The sequence below is a fragment of the Bactrocera dorsalis genome, chromosome 4 (assembly GCF_023373825.1).
Source record: "Bactrocera dorsalis isolate Fly_Bdor chromosome 4, ASM2337382v1, whole genome shotgun sequence".
Classification (NCBI taxonomy): domain Eukaryota; kingdom Metazoa; phylum Arthropoda; class Insecta; order Diptera; family Tephritidae; genus Bactrocera; species Bactrocera dorsalis.
This window is the reverse complement of record NC_064306.1, coordinates 64,786,812-64,805,523: the sequence shown is the minus strand read 5'-3', so window position 1 is coordinate 64,805,523 and position 18,712 is coordinate 64,786,812. Positions and strand designations below refer to the sequence as shown.

At 39.3% G+C, this 18,712-nt stretch overlaps 1 protein-coding gene across 5 annotated transcripts in view; it reads right to left on the bottom strand.

The window, feature by feature from the left end:
- The window catches only part of LOC105225184 (double-stranded RNA-specific editase Adar), a 166,668-nt gene that overhangs the window by 10,709 nt on the left and 137,247 nt on the right, over window positions 1-18,712 (bottom strand). For 4 of the 5 annotated variants that reach the window (XM_049456400.1, XM_049456404.1, XM_049456401.1 and 1 more), the window contains one exon: window positions 658-958. In XM_049456400.1, the coding sequence (XP_049312357.1) occupies window positions 658-958 (301 nt within the window). The remainder of the gene's footprint in view (window positions 1-657; window positions 959-18,712) is intronic. The other variant, XM_049456403.1, reaches the window with a different exon arrangement.

Sequence of the window (18,712 nt, the reverse complement as noted above, 5' to 3'; positions counted from 1 at the left end):
AGAGCTTATTTAAAAGATCAAATTAAAGATTTATACTAAAACACGTGAAAATGTAGTATTTCGTCAGTCCGGGTCAACTTTGATCAGTTGGTATCTCTACATATAAACCCGAAACCAAAAAAAACTAAAGCAGAGGCTCTGAATTTTAAACAGAGTGAAATCCCATAGAATTTAAAGGGCTACGGAACAATTTAAAGAGAGTTCTCATCATTTGTTTTTTTTTTTTTTTTCAAAAAACCAGGATAATCAATTCTGAACAATAAACGAAAATACAAAGAAAACCAATCGGAAAAATACAAATGGATCTTCATAAAATTTTTGTCATTCAAAGCAAAAAATGGACCATTCCCCGTACTTTTCTGACTTTACCCGAAAAAATCCCTAATTTTCTCGCAGTTTGAAAACATCGTCCTTTGTAGAGCACAAATATATGTGTAGATCTAAGATAGATTCATAAATAGTTCGTAGAATTATATAATAATGCCGCTTTACTTATTCCTAAGCTCAGCTTAAAAACTCTAAATATTCCCCAATAAAAAAATTACAAAAAAAATTGTATCAAATTAAATACCAACACATACAAAGTAATAATAAAATATAGAAATCAATGAAATAAACAATAACAAAAAGAATAAGAAATAAAAAACAAATACTTGCTTGTCATGCTCAATGCACAATCGGTTACCCTCATGAAGGGTGTCAGTTTTTTAATAAATTTCGCATGCCTGAACAGTGCGTCTAAAAGCGGGACTAATTTATCCGTGCTTATGTTCTCATAATTCACAATACCGTTTTCCAGATGTTCATCGCTTGTGAAATCGAGATTACACGTCGGCTTCAGTGGTGTTAGTACGGCGCCATCTTTGAATTGTATAAAACTGCGCAGCGCCGTGGCGGCCGCCTCGATGCGTGCGATCTTCTTGCTGCGTCCCTGACCCATATACTTTTGGCCATCGACCTGGAAGCAAATAAAAGGAAAGAAGAAAAATTAATTTTAGTATAAGTTAACGTCAAAAAAGTAAAAAAAATAACGAAATGCAAGCATAATCCTAAATTTACTCGTGATATTTTAGACGTGCTTACTTTCTAATATAAACTGGATGACTAAAAGTGGCACTAAAATTTAAGATGTTGTGTTCAATGAACTTGCGATCAGCTAGGATCATAAATCATTGATAATCAGATGATCGATGAGCGAAAAATTATATATTCAGCCAAGTGACAGAATTGTCGACCAGATGATATCTGATAGATAAGCAAATTCTCAATCTGATGAATAAAGGACCAAAAATAATTAGTTCATCGCTCTATTAAAAGTAAATTTTTGGTCAATTAATATTTGTAGAACTGTTAATTCGAGATTTTTGTCAGATTAAAAGTATTTGGCCAGTCTTCTTCTTCTTCTTTATTGGCGTGTGAGTGTTCGGATGTTTTAATACGAGCCTTGAATGGATACGCTTCATACCCAAAACATTAACTGAAATGAGTTGAGGCGATCTATGTATAAGGGATATTAAGTTAGATCTACGTAACCGAAACAGACCCGGAGAATTATGTCGCTATAACAACAACAGATATTAAGATCCTCTGCTACCTCTCTACCAACGCGACGATTTTCAAACACTATTCCCTTAATATTTTTGATGTTATCGTCGTTAACAGAAGTGGATGGGCGACACGCTTGAGGCAAATTTTCGATGACATCTCGACCTTCACTGAATGCTGTGTGGGCGATAAACATTTGCAACATTTTTAATAATTCGGTAGCCGTAATTCCAGTGCAAATACCAAATTTCAATCAACCTCGTTGAAAATACCGATCAAGGTCTCGGAGATAAAATGGGTTTGGGCGGATAGAAAAGGTTCTTCGTATTAAGAAAAAATATATAGCCGATTCTGCACTATTTAATGTGAAATGAAGGGTCATCCATTTCGAGGTTTCCTAATTTTTTTTAAGAAAGAAAAAACGCAGAAACTTTAAATTTATTGGGTAATGTTTATTATCTTTCGAAAGAACATTCTTTGGTATTTATTTTTTGAAGATTATCTCTTTCAAATGTTGGACGCAGTCACGTCTCAGATGGTCCATCCGTCGAGTGTAATTTTCAATGACGCGTTCGAACATTTTGACTGGTAACTGGCGAATGACACTCGAGATGTTGTGCTCTAAGGCCTGAACCAAAGCGGGATTGTCCGCATAGGCTTTACACTTTACATATACCCACAAGAAAAAGTCTAACGGTGTAATAGCATCTTGGTGGCCAGCTCTCAATAAATCTATTGATTGATGCAATTTGTGGGAAGTGGCGTCGTCTTGTTGAAACTAAATGTCGCCGAGATCACGAGTTTCAATTTCAAGCATCAATTTGCCTCGAAAACGCTGGATCTTCTTCAAAAGCCCATAGAGCGAAGCGAAGCTTGAGAAGGTCGAGCGGCTTCAGTTTTTGCATCAGCTGTGGTTTTTTATCTTTCAACTTAAGATCTCGACTTAAAATGATTCAAGTCATTCGGTACATCAATCTGAGTTGTTACGAACGGCACCGAATTGACTCTTCACGGTCTTCGTGTACACTCTCATCTACGGCTGCAATATTTTCATCACATGGTCCAATCAGTCGAATATTATCCAATAATGATTAAGGTTATAAGTTGAGCGAAGCGCGCGAAACACATTTTTTACAGAACGTTAATTTTCATAAAAAAGTTGAACGATTTGTAAACGTTGTTCAGGCGTAAGTCTTTCTTAGATGAGATGTCAAAAATTTTGTTTATTCACTATTCTACAAATTGAATATTATTTTTAAGATCCTAAAATGTAAAACACTTCAAGTCATACATTTTTTTTGAATTTTTTTGAAAGTTCTAGACCTAGAAGAGGGGTTTCTTCTTGTCTGTCACATGGATGTTGATAATTTCGTCGAAGTTGTAAGTAGGAAAATGCTTAACCCATATAATAAGCCATATTCACATAATTTTACATATAAATTTGCATTTCAATATTTAAAATTCCCAACGCATGTTTTTGTTGCTATTTTTATCTGAACCCCTGTTGCTTAAAGTGAGATCAGCGCGCATTGACTTTTGGCGCCCACTTCGCACATGTGACCGCATTTGTCATCACTGCATCATGTTGCCATTCCACATGCGAGTATGTTTGCACCCAATCTCCGAACAAATCAGACGTCAACCGCTAACCACCCAACAACAAAAACAACAACAACAACAGCAATATCATTACAAACTCCAATCACGCCCCCACCACGACCGAGCGAACCCTTTCATTTCTAGCGGAACTTAGAAAAACCAGCGACGTAAGCAACATCATTATCATCCATATGCCGCAACGACAAAAACAACAACAACAACAACAACAACAACACCACTAGCAGTATTAACCACATAAAACAGCGTCAACGCCCACACACGCCACCAAAGAGAACCCTGTGCCTGACTTGGTGGCGCTGCCGGCTGCGATAAAATTGTTTGTGTGCGTTTGTGTGTGTGTGTGTGTGCGTGTTGAGCAGAAAATCGAATTATAACGGTGTCGCTTTTGCTCACTCCAACTGGCTTTTCATCGAGTTTACTCCCACACGCGAGTCCCCGAGTTGGTTGGTTGGTCCATAGTCGTTGGGAGGATGCGAGCTTTTCGCTTTTTCCTCGAGTTTTTATCTTAAACTTCCTCTTTTTGAATATTCCAGCTTAAGTATGTTGCAGTGATAAGCGCAAAAAGTGTACCAAAAACCGTTAGAGTGACTCGCTGGCACTCTACACTTGTTTTCAAACCTGATTACGTGGTTGCATATGTGTGTGCCACATGGTTGGTGGCAAGTAAGTGTGTGCGGGTGTTCATGTGGAGGGCAGCATCCTGCTTTCGCAGATTTTACTTAGTCAGCTTCGCTGGTAATTACAGTGCATTACGTTGTTAAGCTTACATGACAAGCGCACGATTTTTCTTCTTCTTCTTCTTACTCTGCTTCGTGTTGCCGCTCTTGTGAGGGATGGCTAGAGAGGTTAGTGCCACTTGTGAAAAACTCAGCTGTCTTTCATTTTAAGGAAATGCTTAATTGCGAGTAATGGATATTAATTGAGTTGCTGCAAAAGTTTCAACATGTATAATGGCCAGAGTAGAAATATACTATACATACGTACATATGTACATATATGAGTACTGTATATATAACGTATGTAGGGAATATGTGCTAGGACTTGTAGAAATTCTGGATTTATTTTAAAGGAGATAAAATATTTTGAAATTTCGAGACAAATCTACATTTTCTGTTAAAAATATTATATTTGAAATATAAGGCAGCTATTTGAGAGAATTTCTTATACATGGTGAGCTTATTGATTTTTCTAAAAATATTATAATGTTAGAAAATATTATAGCATTGAAGTAATTAAGTGCAGTGCCTTGGGAGGAAATTTGATACAAAATTTAACTTCTTATTCAAAAAACTCTTCATTTTCCATCATAAACAGTAGCTGTTTTCTAAAATATGTCATAACACTGAAATGAAGTATACCCTTAAATCCCTTATTCTATTCGTATAAATATTGACAGATGGAGATCTTACTGCCATCGTTGGAATATCGGCAGGATCAATGAAAACCATTTTGAATGATTATTTGGATCTAAGAAAAGTGAAAGCAAGATTGGTTCCAAAGTCACTAAATTTTTCGAAAAATAGCTTCGCGTTAACGTCTGTGAAACACTGCTTCCCGACTACCAGGACGTCATGAAACGTATTGTTACTAGCAATGAGTCTTGGATCTATGATTACGACCCGGAAACAAGCGATCAATCGGCCGGATATCGTGACAAAGGTGAGCCGAAGACGAACGATACGGGAAAACCGTTTTGAGTCAATTGAAAATATTAAATGTGAATCGTTACGCGCATTGAAGACTATTCAGGAAAGTGACTTTAAGAACTCTTTGTAGTTTTAGAAAAAACTTTGGCACAAGGTATTAGGGCCAAGGGGGCTTACTATGAGAAGGACGACATAGATTTTGAAGAATAAAATTATTAGATAAGCTTTTGGAGTAATAACCCAAGCATTACTATCTGGTCAAATTAGAAATTTTCTTTGGCGATTTTTAGCCTGAAAAAAAAAACAAAAAATTCAAAAAACTATTTTGCTTGAAATATTGTGTTTCCAATGGAATCATGGCTACGAAAACGTTGACATTTTGATTGAGTGATTTATGGAGTCTGCTTTATCACATGCACAAGTTATCGAAAATTTGACTCATCCTAGTCGTCCATCCACTGTTAATGATGATAACATTGAACAAGTAAAAAAAAACAGTACTTGAAAATCGGAGTGTTGGCATCAGGGAGATGAGCTTCTTAACATCTCTTACGGATCGGATCGACTCAACCATTTTGTTAATGTTTTGCGTATGAATCGAGTAAAGACTCGTAGCAAAATACCAGAATATTTTGCAAAAATATCGAATGACAGTCGCAAAGCAGACGCTTAACAACCTAGCTGGGGACCCTACATTCATCAAACACATCATTACTGGGAAAAATAAATGGGTTTAACAGTGACTTCTGCATGTTTTCATGCCATGAGTCCATTGAAGCCATTAAATGGCATATGCTGAAAGCACTGAAGTAGCCCAGCCAAAGCTTATAACAAGTGTATCGGAAATTTGATAGTTCTATTTTGAAGGCCATAAAATATATGCGTTTCGACAAAGAGTCAGGTCTACATAACCCATTATTAGCATTTATTTTGACTAGGTTTTTATTTTTTAGTCGAATTACTCAATACTGCGGTATAATGGAGAAAGGCGGAAAGATCCGACGTCTTCGGCACAAATTTTATTCAGCGGTGAGGCCCGTTCGAGCTCAACGGGTACATGAACAAGTTAAATTGCCGAATTTGAGACGAAGAGCAACCTGAAGAGATTCAATCGCTGGCAGTTCATCCAGAAAAAACAATGGCTTGGTATGGTTTGTGAGCCGGTGGAAGCATCGATGCATATGATGCCGGTTTGATCGTAACTATTTGAAGCCTGAACTGAAGCTCGTGATCTTGGCTTTCAAGAAGACGGCGTCACTTCCTACACATTTCATCGATCAATTGATTAATAGATAAAACACTTCGGTGACCAGATAACTTCAGGTTTAGGCCGTTCGATTAGCCACCAAGACCGTGTGATATCACACCGTTAGATTTTTCCTGTGGGAATATGTAAAGTCTAAAGTTTATGCCGACAATCTCGTTTCGATTCAAGCCTTGGAGCAAAACATTACGCGTGTCATTCGCCAATTATCAGTCGAACTGCCCGAAAGAGTCGTCGAAAATTGGACTAAACGGATGGACCACCTGAGACGTAGCCGCGGTCAACATCTTCAAAAAATAAATGCCAAAGAAAATTAGGGAACCTCGAAATGGATCACAATGGATCACCCTTTATATAGTAAAAATCAACCATCAGTATTTAAAAAGCTCAATCTTTCTCCGAATCGCGTAACTTTCACTTTGCATTTTCAGAAATTGTTTAACAACTTGTAAGCTCAGGACTATCTGGACTAAAGGCACAACAACTATCACATCGAGTGTATACAACCCCAAAAGTACACATATAATACGTTATGTTTACATAAGAAGACGGAAGTATGCATGTATGTATGTATGTAAAAAGGGCTACAAACATGGAAACCCACTTAACACCCAAACCGAAGCCGATTCAGCAAGAATAACCGTTTTGCTTTGTGCAAAGTTGAAGTGGAATTTTCGAACAAAGATCCTCGCTCCGCCTTTGCTTGCGGTTGCCATGAAAGCAAACAAAAAGTGGAGTATATAAAGGGGTTTCATCAACAGGAGCATATAATACCACTAGTGGGAGTACATACATATATACATACACAAACATATATAAGGGTGCATGTGTGCGTTGCTGTAAAACACTGAGCTGGTTTTTTAAAGAAAACACTTAGCTTCTTTTATTTTCACAGGCGAACCAAACTATTTTCTTTAAACCTTTTTCCCTGCGCTGTGAGAAAAGTATGAAAGAGCATGTGGCGGAAAGTTTAAGAGAGAGATGCACAGAGGAAGAGAAGGCGGCAAAAACCACGTGCCAGCTGGCGGAGAGTTGAAGCAAGGCGCTCCGGCGGTGGGGAGCTGGACAAACAAGTGCGTGCACATGTGTTTGCTTAATGGGTTTACCCACGCGTCGGCGAGCAAACACACACATACATATAATATATATAATGTTGTGTATGTCTGCATGTATTCATGCTTGTTTGCGTGTGCTTTAAGCGAAAGCTGTCTGCGTGCGGCGGAGATCCTCTTTTGTGGTGCCTCAAGCGTTCACGTTCGGCTATGGGTCACTCCCGCAAGCTGCCACCAAAGCGTATTGCCGGGCGCATATGCAAATATATGCACGCACACACACTTGCATACACATACATACATATGCAATGTGCGGCGTACACAGATTTGTTGTTGGCAGAAGAAAAGCCATTTCCGCATTTTGCCAGGACATCACAGCGGTTGAATGAATGGCAAGGCATGACATGCCATGAAATGAGTTTATTTTTGCCTTTTGTTGTTGTTATTGTTGTTTATTTGCTTTGACTTTACTGCTGTTATGTGATACGTAAAAATAAATATACAGCAGCAACAACAACAAAACAGTAAGCATATTTCGTCTTTCGTCTGCATTGCTGGTACTTTTTTGTTTTTGTTGTTGCTTGTTTTTCTCCGAAGACTGCTGTGTGGCGCGCGAAAAGCAATAGGAAATTAAGCTACTTTTATCATTTATTTATTTTTCATGTTTTACTTCACTTTTGTGCACGTTTCTCTTTCTGCTTGTTTGCCCACGAAGAAGATGTCGTGTGAGTTGAGTTGTAAGATTAATTATGTAATAGATTAGGCTGCAGCAACGAAGGCGTCCATGCGTCTGAGTGCGTTTTCTATATTATATTATATATATATTTAATTTTTGATTTTCCGTATGTGTGCCAAATTTAAGCGGAAGGCAGAAATGAAATTGGGTCGCTATATACTATAACTAAGCGAGTGCCAAAAAAATACTCGCTAAAGATCTAAGAAATAAGGAAAAGCAGCAATACCGGCCGGGAGCACGATTTTCCTTCTTGCAAGGTAAAATGCGAACTGTAAGCAAACAGTGTTTGGATGCACTCGCATGCCACTGGCCACATCTTTGCATGACCTAGACTTCAAGTTCCTCGAACACGGTGATAAAGGTCCAAGATATTGATTTCGATGACTCTGTAGGTATCTTCAAAAACCGCTAGAATCATATACGAAATACTGGGCATAAAGAAGCTGCTGGATCGTTAGATGCCACCTTTGCTCATTCGGCATAACCAGTGAAAGCGTAAGACCACCTTACCATAGTATTTGACACTGCTTAAGTTCCATCTGCTGGAATTTCTGCATCGCTTTTTGACTGTCGATGAAACATACATCCATTGGCTTATATCAGGTATCAACGTCCATTGTATTTAACGTGGGTACGTGCACGATGATGGACACATCAACCACTTTGCTGGGACTCGAGGACCATCTAAAACCACTGGCATACTTTGGATCCGCTACGCAGTTGAATTGAGAAAAATTCTGATCTACCCGTATTCGGGTATTAAACTACAACCACCACCTTACTCCTCGCATTCCAGTGCCACATAAGCTAGTTGGAGCGAACTCGAAGTGCTCCTGCTTCTTGTGGTACCAGAATTAAGTCTGCGGTCAGTCCTCGCAGCCGAAACTACTACCACTTGAGCTTCCTTAGTGCTTCGAACAAGTGGTGAGGGGTTGAACCCCATACGCCCTAAAGACTCACGCACCATTCACACAATAAGTTAATCTTTATTTGCCCCCAATTAACGCCCAAACATCAAGCGACTCTAACTGTTCGACATTCCGACTAGTGGAGATTACACTGCAAACATTTGTCAGTTCAGCTAATCTCCGTACCCTCCAGATCCTTAATGTCTGAGCACATAGGACATTCTGCCATAACGTGTATCCAATATTCTAACGGCGACTCACATAAACGCCGCGAACTACCAGATAGGTGTCTTTGAAAAATAATGCATTCAGAGGCTTACGTCCCGTAGACAGAAAACACAGCCTGAAGCCTGGGTTATCCTCAACAAACGTAAAGTCCAACATATACTCTTAAGTCACACTACCGTTACCTGTGGGGCTATTATCCCAACGGTCTCACCACCTAATCTTGACCCTGTCATCTAGAAGCCTCTTGCTACCTAGAAATTCCTCTGCCTCTACGTCATCATCGAAAATCATATCAATCCGCAGCTGTTACACACTGAAACCTCTTCTTAACCTGTATGCAACAGCGCCCTTTATGACAATCAGGTCAAGGGTGGTGTATCTAGTCAAATCTGCAGCGCAGCCATCATAACAGTGCGACCTACAGGTATACATGCATATATCGTTGCACCGATTTCCACCAATAAGCGGCTCCGTAAGCAGCACAAGTCACGATATCGCACCGTAAAATCCGTCGGACTTTGACTACGATTGCCTGCATTCGCTCCTTCACCCTCACCTGGTGTGGACTAAAACACATCCTTTCGCTCATGGCCAGCCCCATGCAAATAACTTGCGTTTCATACATGATGCTTACCTCATTTACCAACCGGCGAACTGCCGACAATCTGCCCTTAAGAAGTATTTACCTGGATATGATTATCCCCGAACGCCAATTATTTATGGTTTCTAAAAATTGTGCTACAGCGCGCTCTAAATCTGACCAAGATCGACCTTCAATCAGAAGGAGAAGGTCTTCCGCACGCGCACAATTCAAAGAACACACGAAAGAGTGGATTTCATTCAAGTATGTCTGTCACATTTACGGAAAGCTGATGTGAAGTACCCGACGAAAACTGTCTTATCGGCCGGAAAGGGAATGACCACCTTTTTCTCAGACTCTCAGGATGTGAATTATATCGCCTACTTGGATTTGCTCTTTTGGCAGGGCTCTACTAGGCTACGAGATGCAGCCCCATCCATCGTACTTCATTTCGCTCCCAGGACTTCTTTTTCTCCCCAAACATGAAGAAGTCGTTCAATGGACAGAAGTTTGCAACGAATGAGGACGTTATCATCGCCATGGAGACCTAAATACTTTGCAGACTGCTAGAAAACGTGGCCAGTCTAAAGAAGTTAAAACCTGATTGGGTCAACTAGAACCATCGTCCATTTTCCAAAATTTCACTTTTCTGGAATAAAATTTTCTAATTTACAGACTTGAAAGTTGCTCAACTGTTTTCAAAATACCAAAAAAAGAACGAATCGAGCTGAATATTCTACTCAGAAACATATTTGTTGTGAATATACAATATTAACCGTGTTTTTATTTAACCATCGAACTCGAAAAAATAATCGAAAAATAGTGTCACCTGGGATTAGTGTGAGTTATCTAATGGCCAATTTGCCAGACTAATCCACTTTAAATTGCTGCATTGACCGCAGCGCGAATGAAAATTTTACAACTCAACTCGTCCACTTGTCAATAGCGGCGGCGGCTCAGCGTTTTATCTGGATTGCACCGAATAAAAATCGGAATGAACAAATAAATGTCATTAGTTTTTGTGTGGGTCACTTTAGAATTACAATGGCCATACAAAATGGTCAAGCGCTCAGTTGACTCTCTCAACATTCAACCTAACCTCGCTATTTGTAACACAAATAAAAAGTTGGGAAATAACAGTAAAAAAAAACAATGCACACACGCGCGCACGTGATAACGATGGTGAAAAGTGCTGCCAGCCAACTGCCGCGTTGCCAACTGCGGGAACACAATTGTTATATTTTTGTTTGACAAGCACTTTGGCGCGGCATTAGAGCAATCAAGCGTTGAACCAAGTACACACACATACATACATATACACATGTATACCTGTTAGGGTAAGCCCAAAAAAATTATATCGAATTTATGGATTAAAACGAGAAAATATACGGATAAAAAATATCCTTTAATTTTAAATTTAACTTATCAGCCGTTTAGGATAAAATTTTTGTATCATAGATTCTGGTAGAATAAATTTCCCCAAAAATGTACCTCAGGGAAATTTTTTCAAAAGTATGTAAAAGTTAAAAGCTTTGAAAAGAGAAAGAAGAGGAAAAATTCCTAGCAAATGTACCTCAGGTGAAATTTTTTCTATTAGAAAATACTTATATTTGAAAACTGTGAAAAGTGAAAGAAGAAGAATAATGTCCTAAAACAAAGGACCTGAGGGAAATTTTTTCAATTAAAAAGTACGTTATATTTAAAAAATTCCTTAAAAGTGTACCTCAGAGAAATTTTTTCTCTAACAAAAAAAAAACTAAAATTTCCTAAAAAATATACTTCAGGAAAATTTCTTTAAATAAGAAATTCTTATATACATACATATGTATATTCGAAAAATTTTCTATAAAATGAACCCGAGAAAATTTTTTTAATTAAAAAATTCTGATATTTGTATTCCAAAAAGTTCCTAAAAAATGTACCTCAAGGAAATTTTTTCAACTAAAAAATACGTAATATTTAAAACCTCTGAAAAGAGAAAGAAAATCAAATATTTGCTAAAAAATTTACCCCAGTGTAACTTTTTCAATTAAAAGCTCTGAAAAGATGTGTACCTTTATTTTGATCGGTCTGTTTGTATGAAAGCTATAGTGGTCCGAACAGAGCAACATATTCGAAGATTGCAGCGTTAACTTGGGAAATAAACTTAATGAAGATATCTTGTCAAATACATAAATTAAAGTAAATTGCTCAAGGTTTAAAAATATCCCTGCAATGAAAATTTTTGTATCTTAATTTTAAAATGTGTGGTAAAAATATCATAAGTTTTGAACACTTTAGGATAAATTTTTTTACTTCACCGATTGTTGTAGAGTATATAAAAAATGTACCTCAGGGAAATAAATAGAGAGAAGAAAAATTTCCTAAAAAATGTACTTGAGGGAAATTTTTTAATTTAAAAAATGCGTATATTTAAAAGCTCTGAAAATAGAAGAAAGATGAAAAATTTCCCGGAAAATTCACCTCAAGGAAATTTTTTCAAATAAGAAATTCCAATTTTATATAAAATTTCCTGCCTTGTAGGGATATTTTTACGCTCATAATAGTTTCTTTCTAACCCACAAATTCGATAGTAATTTTATTCAATATTACTCGACAGTATTTGTTTTTTTGCTCACCCTAATATTCATAAAAAACCCTGGCCGCCGGCTGTGCTATGCCAACTTTTTCAAAAGCCCCCTTCACTGCCCCTTTCAACATTTCAGCGTGTGCCCCAGCACATTAGCACACATAAATACCGTTAGTTTGTGCAGCATTTGTGAATTTTTTGTGCGCAAATATTTGAGATTTTAACTCAGAGGGAAATTAAAAGCATGTGTATTTGCCAAAGCGTGGCGGAAAGCGTTTTTTTTTTTTTGTGAAAACTTGAGATTCTGCAAACGAGAAACACGACTTGAAGAAGGTAAGGAGCAAGCAAAAGACACAAAAAGGCAACACATTTTTGTTTGCCGTTATAATTTTTTAACAACGTCAAATTTTCATTAAAATGTTTGAAATTCTCGTACTCAACAAGCAAATTTTATTTGCTTACACTGTGCCCACATCTTAAATTAGAAAGCTTTATACACACCCTTCTACATTTCCCTTTTTGCTGACAACATTTTTCTTAATTTTAATGTTACTTTTCCCCCATTTAACCGAAAACTCATTTCTTTTTATGCACTTTCGGGCCTTTAACTCCCGGTTGACCTGACCTGTGCTCGGTGCGCGGTCCGCGGCGAGGTTGGCACATACCTCTGCAGCACCCTTAATTTGGCTTGACCGAGTAAATTTAATCAAGCCAGCGCTGGCGGTGTGGCGCTGTGCCAGCGCGCAACCTGCAACAGCTGCAGTGAGTAGCAGCATTTCAGGCGCTTTGCAGCGGCAACAGCAAGCGCGCTTGTCATGTGCCAATACCGCACCGCAGGGATACGTATAACGGTAAATTACATGATTTTCCTAAAATACGACATAGGCTGTTCCAATGTATTTTTGTGTTTGTGTGAGTGTGTTATGAGGAAATAGGCCGCGAGCTTACCCCAAATTTATCGCTATAATTTTACATTGGCAACGCGGTGGATTACCGCATTTGCGGCTGTGCTCTGCAAACGCGGCTGTCACACAAATGAGTGCAACATTTGGTGGTAAGCTCGTGGACTTTGATTATGAGCCAGTAAACTGCAGCTGCAGGAGAGTATGGTGAACGAGATAGTGAGTTAAGGCTGAAACAATGGATGTAGAGTTGCCAACTCGAAATTTTGTCTATACTATTTTTCGAAAAACACAAAACGTTACTCACTAGATTGACTTATTGGAACAATTATCTGAGTAGATGCATAACAAATATATACCAGAGCCCGGAAAACTAGAATATTGAGAGGAGTAGCCATGATATCCATTCAATCCAGCCATTTCAGCTAATAAATAAGTACCTTAAGCAACAGCCGGAAGAGAAATATAAAGTCACAAAATACACTTCAATGTCTGGGCGATGACTTTGGTTTATACCTTCCGTGAGAACTATACTCGACTTTCTTCTTGTAGAACACCTTTCGTACAAAGGTTAGGTTAACCTGATAGGCTAATAAGCCACGCATGGACCAGTTTTGGGCCTTTGCGATAGGTACCAGGTTTAGTGCCAGTTCAAGAGCCGTCGTTGGAGTTGTTCTTAAAGCACCCGTTATGAACAGCGTAGCGAACCTTTGAACCCTTTCCATTGGCTTCTGGTAAGTGGATTGGTCTAATTATAGTTGTGTAGCACCAGTGCATGAGAGGAAGAGAGCCCCCAGGTTATGCCGAGCATCTGCTAATTCGCATATAAAGCATTGCTGGGTGTCCTCACTCTTTCTTCCACGTTGTGTTCCACAACATTTTGCTGTCCAAGACTATATCAAGGTATCTCTGGTTTCATCCCCAAACCCACTTGCGATGCACAGTTCTGGACTGTATGGAAAGTGGTCCCCCTATCCGTTATTAAAATGGCAATATCGTCTGCATATGCTACCATCTGAGGGCTGTGCCTTCCAAGTTCCTTAGCAGTTTATTCACCGCTAACGTCCATAGAAGCGAAGATAGCACTCCACCGATCCAGCGTAGTATAGCAGGATCAACATCTATTGACTGGATACTGTTCAGAATAGATTCCGTAGAGACGTTCAGGAATGCTCCAATGCTCCAAAAGCGTATTCCTTATATTCAACATCCCTTTCCATATTAAATAGCAGTGTATGTTGTGCAGTCTCTACTGATCTGCATTTCATACACATGTGCTGCCCCTTGGACAAGCTTCTGGGAGACGCTTCGGCCCTAATGTGCACGTCCAAGATTTTTTCTAACGTTTTTAACAGGCAGGAATTTAAGCTTATAGGTCTAAGCTCTATTGAGTAGTTGGATTGTTTCTACCTGCCTTCGGTATGAAAACTACCCTAGCCTTTCTCCATGAGTTTTGTACATTCTGTAGCATTGCTGGAATGATTCCGTCCGTACCAGGACCACCTTTCTATTTTATTCTCCGTAAAGATGTGTTCGGGAAAGTACGACCGCGCTTCATTACCAAAACATCAACCTAAGTGTTTTAAATTGATCTATAACATCTTTGAAAAAATTTTACAGTATCTCCAATATTCTCATATTTTGCCACAATCACGAATTTATTTGTCATGTGGGTGTTTCGTATTAAGCACTACTCCCAGAATTCACCATACAAAAATTGTTATTTAACCATTTAAACCTCAACCGAAAGTCATTCCATTTTCGCTTGGAAAAGACCATTTTCTATTACAGAAATGTTGTTTGAACGCTACAAAATGAAGTCTCTTTTGTATGGGCTTATGACTGGTGATGAAAAATGACAACTCATCAAATTGAAGCGACCGATTGCCGATTGCGGCAATAATTTTCAGACATGACCACGTCTAGCCTTATGTTGCAAGACAAGTTAAATACTATTTGGAAAGCAGCGGCTGAGAAGTGTTGCCTACCATTTGTTGGGGTCGATGCCGATTGCCTTCACTGGAGTACGGTTAACATCAGCACAGAGTACCAAAAAGTACAGTTGAGAGTAAATTCGGCGCCGGTTTCAGCAACTCGGACTGAATTTTGGAACGACTTCGGTGAGCAGTTTATTTCACATTTTTAGTTGGTCGTTTGGCCATCAAGATAGAGTGATATCATACCGTTAGAGTTTTTCCTGTGGGGATATGTAAAGTCTAAAGTTTATGCGGTCAATTTTGCTTCGATTTAGGCCTTCGAGCAAAACATCACGCATGTCATTCGCCAGTTACAGTCGAAATGCTCGAACTAGTCATCGAAAATTGGACTCATCGGATGTACGGTCTGAGACGTAGCCGCGGCCAACATTTGAAAAAGAATACTAAATAATGCTCTTTCGAATGATAATAAATATTAAATTTGAAGTTTCTGTGTTTTTTCTTTAAAAAAGTATGGAGCCTCGAAGTGGATCACACTTTATATATGACTTTTTTTGATGAATAGCGTGTGACAAATTTGCTCCGACTTTCTGATAGTTCTCCATGCCAGTTGCAAAATGTTTTGGGTGTACTACGAGTATACTAACACCAAAAACAAAAACAAGTACGATATTTGCATTGCATTAATGTATGTAGTACCCAAGTTCCATAATTTCCCATTTACTATCGATTTTCAACGCAAAAATTTCGCATCACGCATGTTGAATATTAATTCAAGATTCTTCACGGTATATTTTATTTCTTTTTGGGATTGGCATTAAATGAAGCGAACGCACAGCTGCCAGAACCACATGTTTCCCTCCAAGCATTAAAAAGTGCTCCGTCAGCTGCTTTACATTTTCATTTTGGCATAAATTTGGAAACTGAATTGAAAAGCAGGCGAATAATCGATCACCCTAGTGTGTGAAGAGTAAAAAAGAGAGCAGAGAGCGAAGCCATTAAATACAGCAGGCGCATTGCGGTAAAGCTACAAAATGTTTAAAGACTTAAAAAACAACAACAACTAAATAACAAACTTTGTCATGCGCCAACAACAAAAACAACGGCAACAAAAAATTTATATGGCCGGAGGCGGAAATGGGAGGTAATACGTAAAAATGGCACTTGGCAGCGACCCCGAAACGCGCGATTGACCATAATATACCGTTACACACATGTGTGTGGTATATATATGTACATAATATATATTTGTACATATTTACTTGTGTGCGTACAACCACAAGCCGGCGAAAACAGCCGAAGCCGAAGCGTAACGGAAATGCATTTGCCGCAAATTTCATATGTAAATGTGTTTATTTGTATATATGTATGTGATTTTAACTGACACACACACACATACACAAATAAGATTACTCAGCGCTATGCGTGAAGCAAACATTGACGAGGTGGTGTGCTCGGAGCGCGACGTTGCAACGTCATCGCCGTAACCATTCATAAATCAAACGGAAGTGTGGCATTAAATACGTGGAGACTCCACGCGACCGCCGCGCCTGCTCCCGCGCAAACGAAACATAAACCGGAACTGCAAACGACGTACGTACGTAACAAAAGTAAGGCAACAACAATAATAAACAACAGACATGTGACGACGGAAAAGTGAGCTTACTGCGGCTTTGTCATACGAGAGACACACACACATTCATGTATGTGCCTCTATTTGGTTACGTACGAATAACGGCATTTAAAAGTGCGGATCGCTTATCGTCGTTTCATGTTGCTTACAGCTATTAGAGCCCAAGCGGCAGGACACTTTGGCCGACCGGCAGGCTGTTGTGTAATGGCGAACAATTGGCTCGACCGCCACCGAAGCTGTTAAGCTGAGCAAATTGTGTGTGTGTGCTCGTACTAATTTGTATGTGTGTGCTTGGATTTAAGAGCATTCCCACGACGCGAACGTTGACGGGTCTCAGGTTGTACGTGCAATTCATAAGTTAGCGAAGAGTGTAATCCCGTTATGCAGCGCGTGGGCTGGCTGTCGGCACTATCGTCACATCATCGGCGCAACCAAAGTGGATAGTGGCATCGAAAACACGGCTCTCAGGTGGGTAGTGTTGGCTGGTTGGCAGCTGTGAAGGCTAATGAAGCGCCATATATGTAGATATGTACATCAGAATGAGTATATGAAAAGTACATAGATGTAAGACTAGAAGGCTGTTGTCTCTGAAGAGAAAATATGGATACTGTTTGGTTGCTCAAGTTGTGCGTTGCTCACTTTGAGGTTATTATATTTTTTATAGAAATGATAGACAGGTAACTTTTGTCTTTAAAACGTAGATGTCATTGCTGCTCGGTCATGGCTTTTGGAAACGACCAATGTCAGCTCCAACCCTTCCGAGACGAAGTAAAAAGATCGACCGAGGCAGCCTGCGTGCTGAAGATTCATTTGAGCGATCTTCATCCTCCAAACTCTTATCCTTGTTAGCGACCCTAACCTCCGCGATCAAGCGCTAGAGACTTAAGATGGATCCATGAACTTCATTTTCTCTTCCCGCTTTTCTTCTGTCTCCTCTGGAGGCAGCGTGTCATCTGTCCTAGCTTCTGCAGGTAGTATCCTCTAAGTTCTTCTCCAGCAGTCCGAGTTCCTTACCATCCTCGTTAGCGACCCTAACTTCCTCAAACAAGCATTTGAGACTTAAGTTTTTTGAGATAGTAGACATCTCAAAATGAATGAGTCATATTCTGAATGAAATAATGTAGACGATAGAACCGTCGGCGCGATGGGTACCGCATATACTTACTTCGGACAACTACTGGAATCATGAGACCAACTCGCGGTCATGTACTAAGCGCAATCTGATGGAGTTTATTCTTCGTTTCGAGACCATTGACAAAATATGGATCCACTGGTACACACGAGAAATTAAGGATCGGCGAATCTGAAGATGAAGACTGCCCAATCAGCCGGAACGGCCTTGGTTTTTTATATTCACAAGTTTTTGTCTACATCAGCTACCTGAGGGAGAAGCAAACTACTCAAAGGGCCTCAATAATTCGAATTATTGGGCCGATTCGACGCCGATTTGTTATACGCATATGACGAAGAAAAACATGTTCCTCCAAACTGAGAATGTATCGGCTTACACCTTCAAACTTGCCAAGCACAAGTCGGCCTAAGTATGTAGGCATGTAGGCTCCAAATTTCTGATACATTTACCGTAATCTACTAGACTGGAACCGATGTGGCTTCCCAATTTTCCAAACTCGAAAAAGTTTCATGTTGGACAGAAATTTTAGTCGAATGAGCGGGTTGTCACTGTCGCGGAGGACTACTCGTTTGTGCACTAAATATTTATCGAGCCGACCACCTAATTTATATATTTATAATTTTTTATAATATGTTATTTATAAACTAAACGTTCAAATAGCAATTATCCGTCTGAATAACAACAAAGCGTCGGGGCCGATGGATTCAAATACGGCGGCGAAGAACTGATAAGGAGTATGGATCAGCTTCTTTGTAGAATATGATCGGACGAAAGCATTCCCGAAGGAACTTAACTGTGCTCTGTCCAATTCAGAAATAGGGAGACCCCAGAATCTGCGTTAACTACCGATAAGCCTCTTCAACACCGCATATAAGGTTCTATCGAACGTATTGTGTGGAAGATTAAAGCCCGCCATCAACAAACTGATTGGACGTTATCGGTGTGACTGCAGGCCTGGAA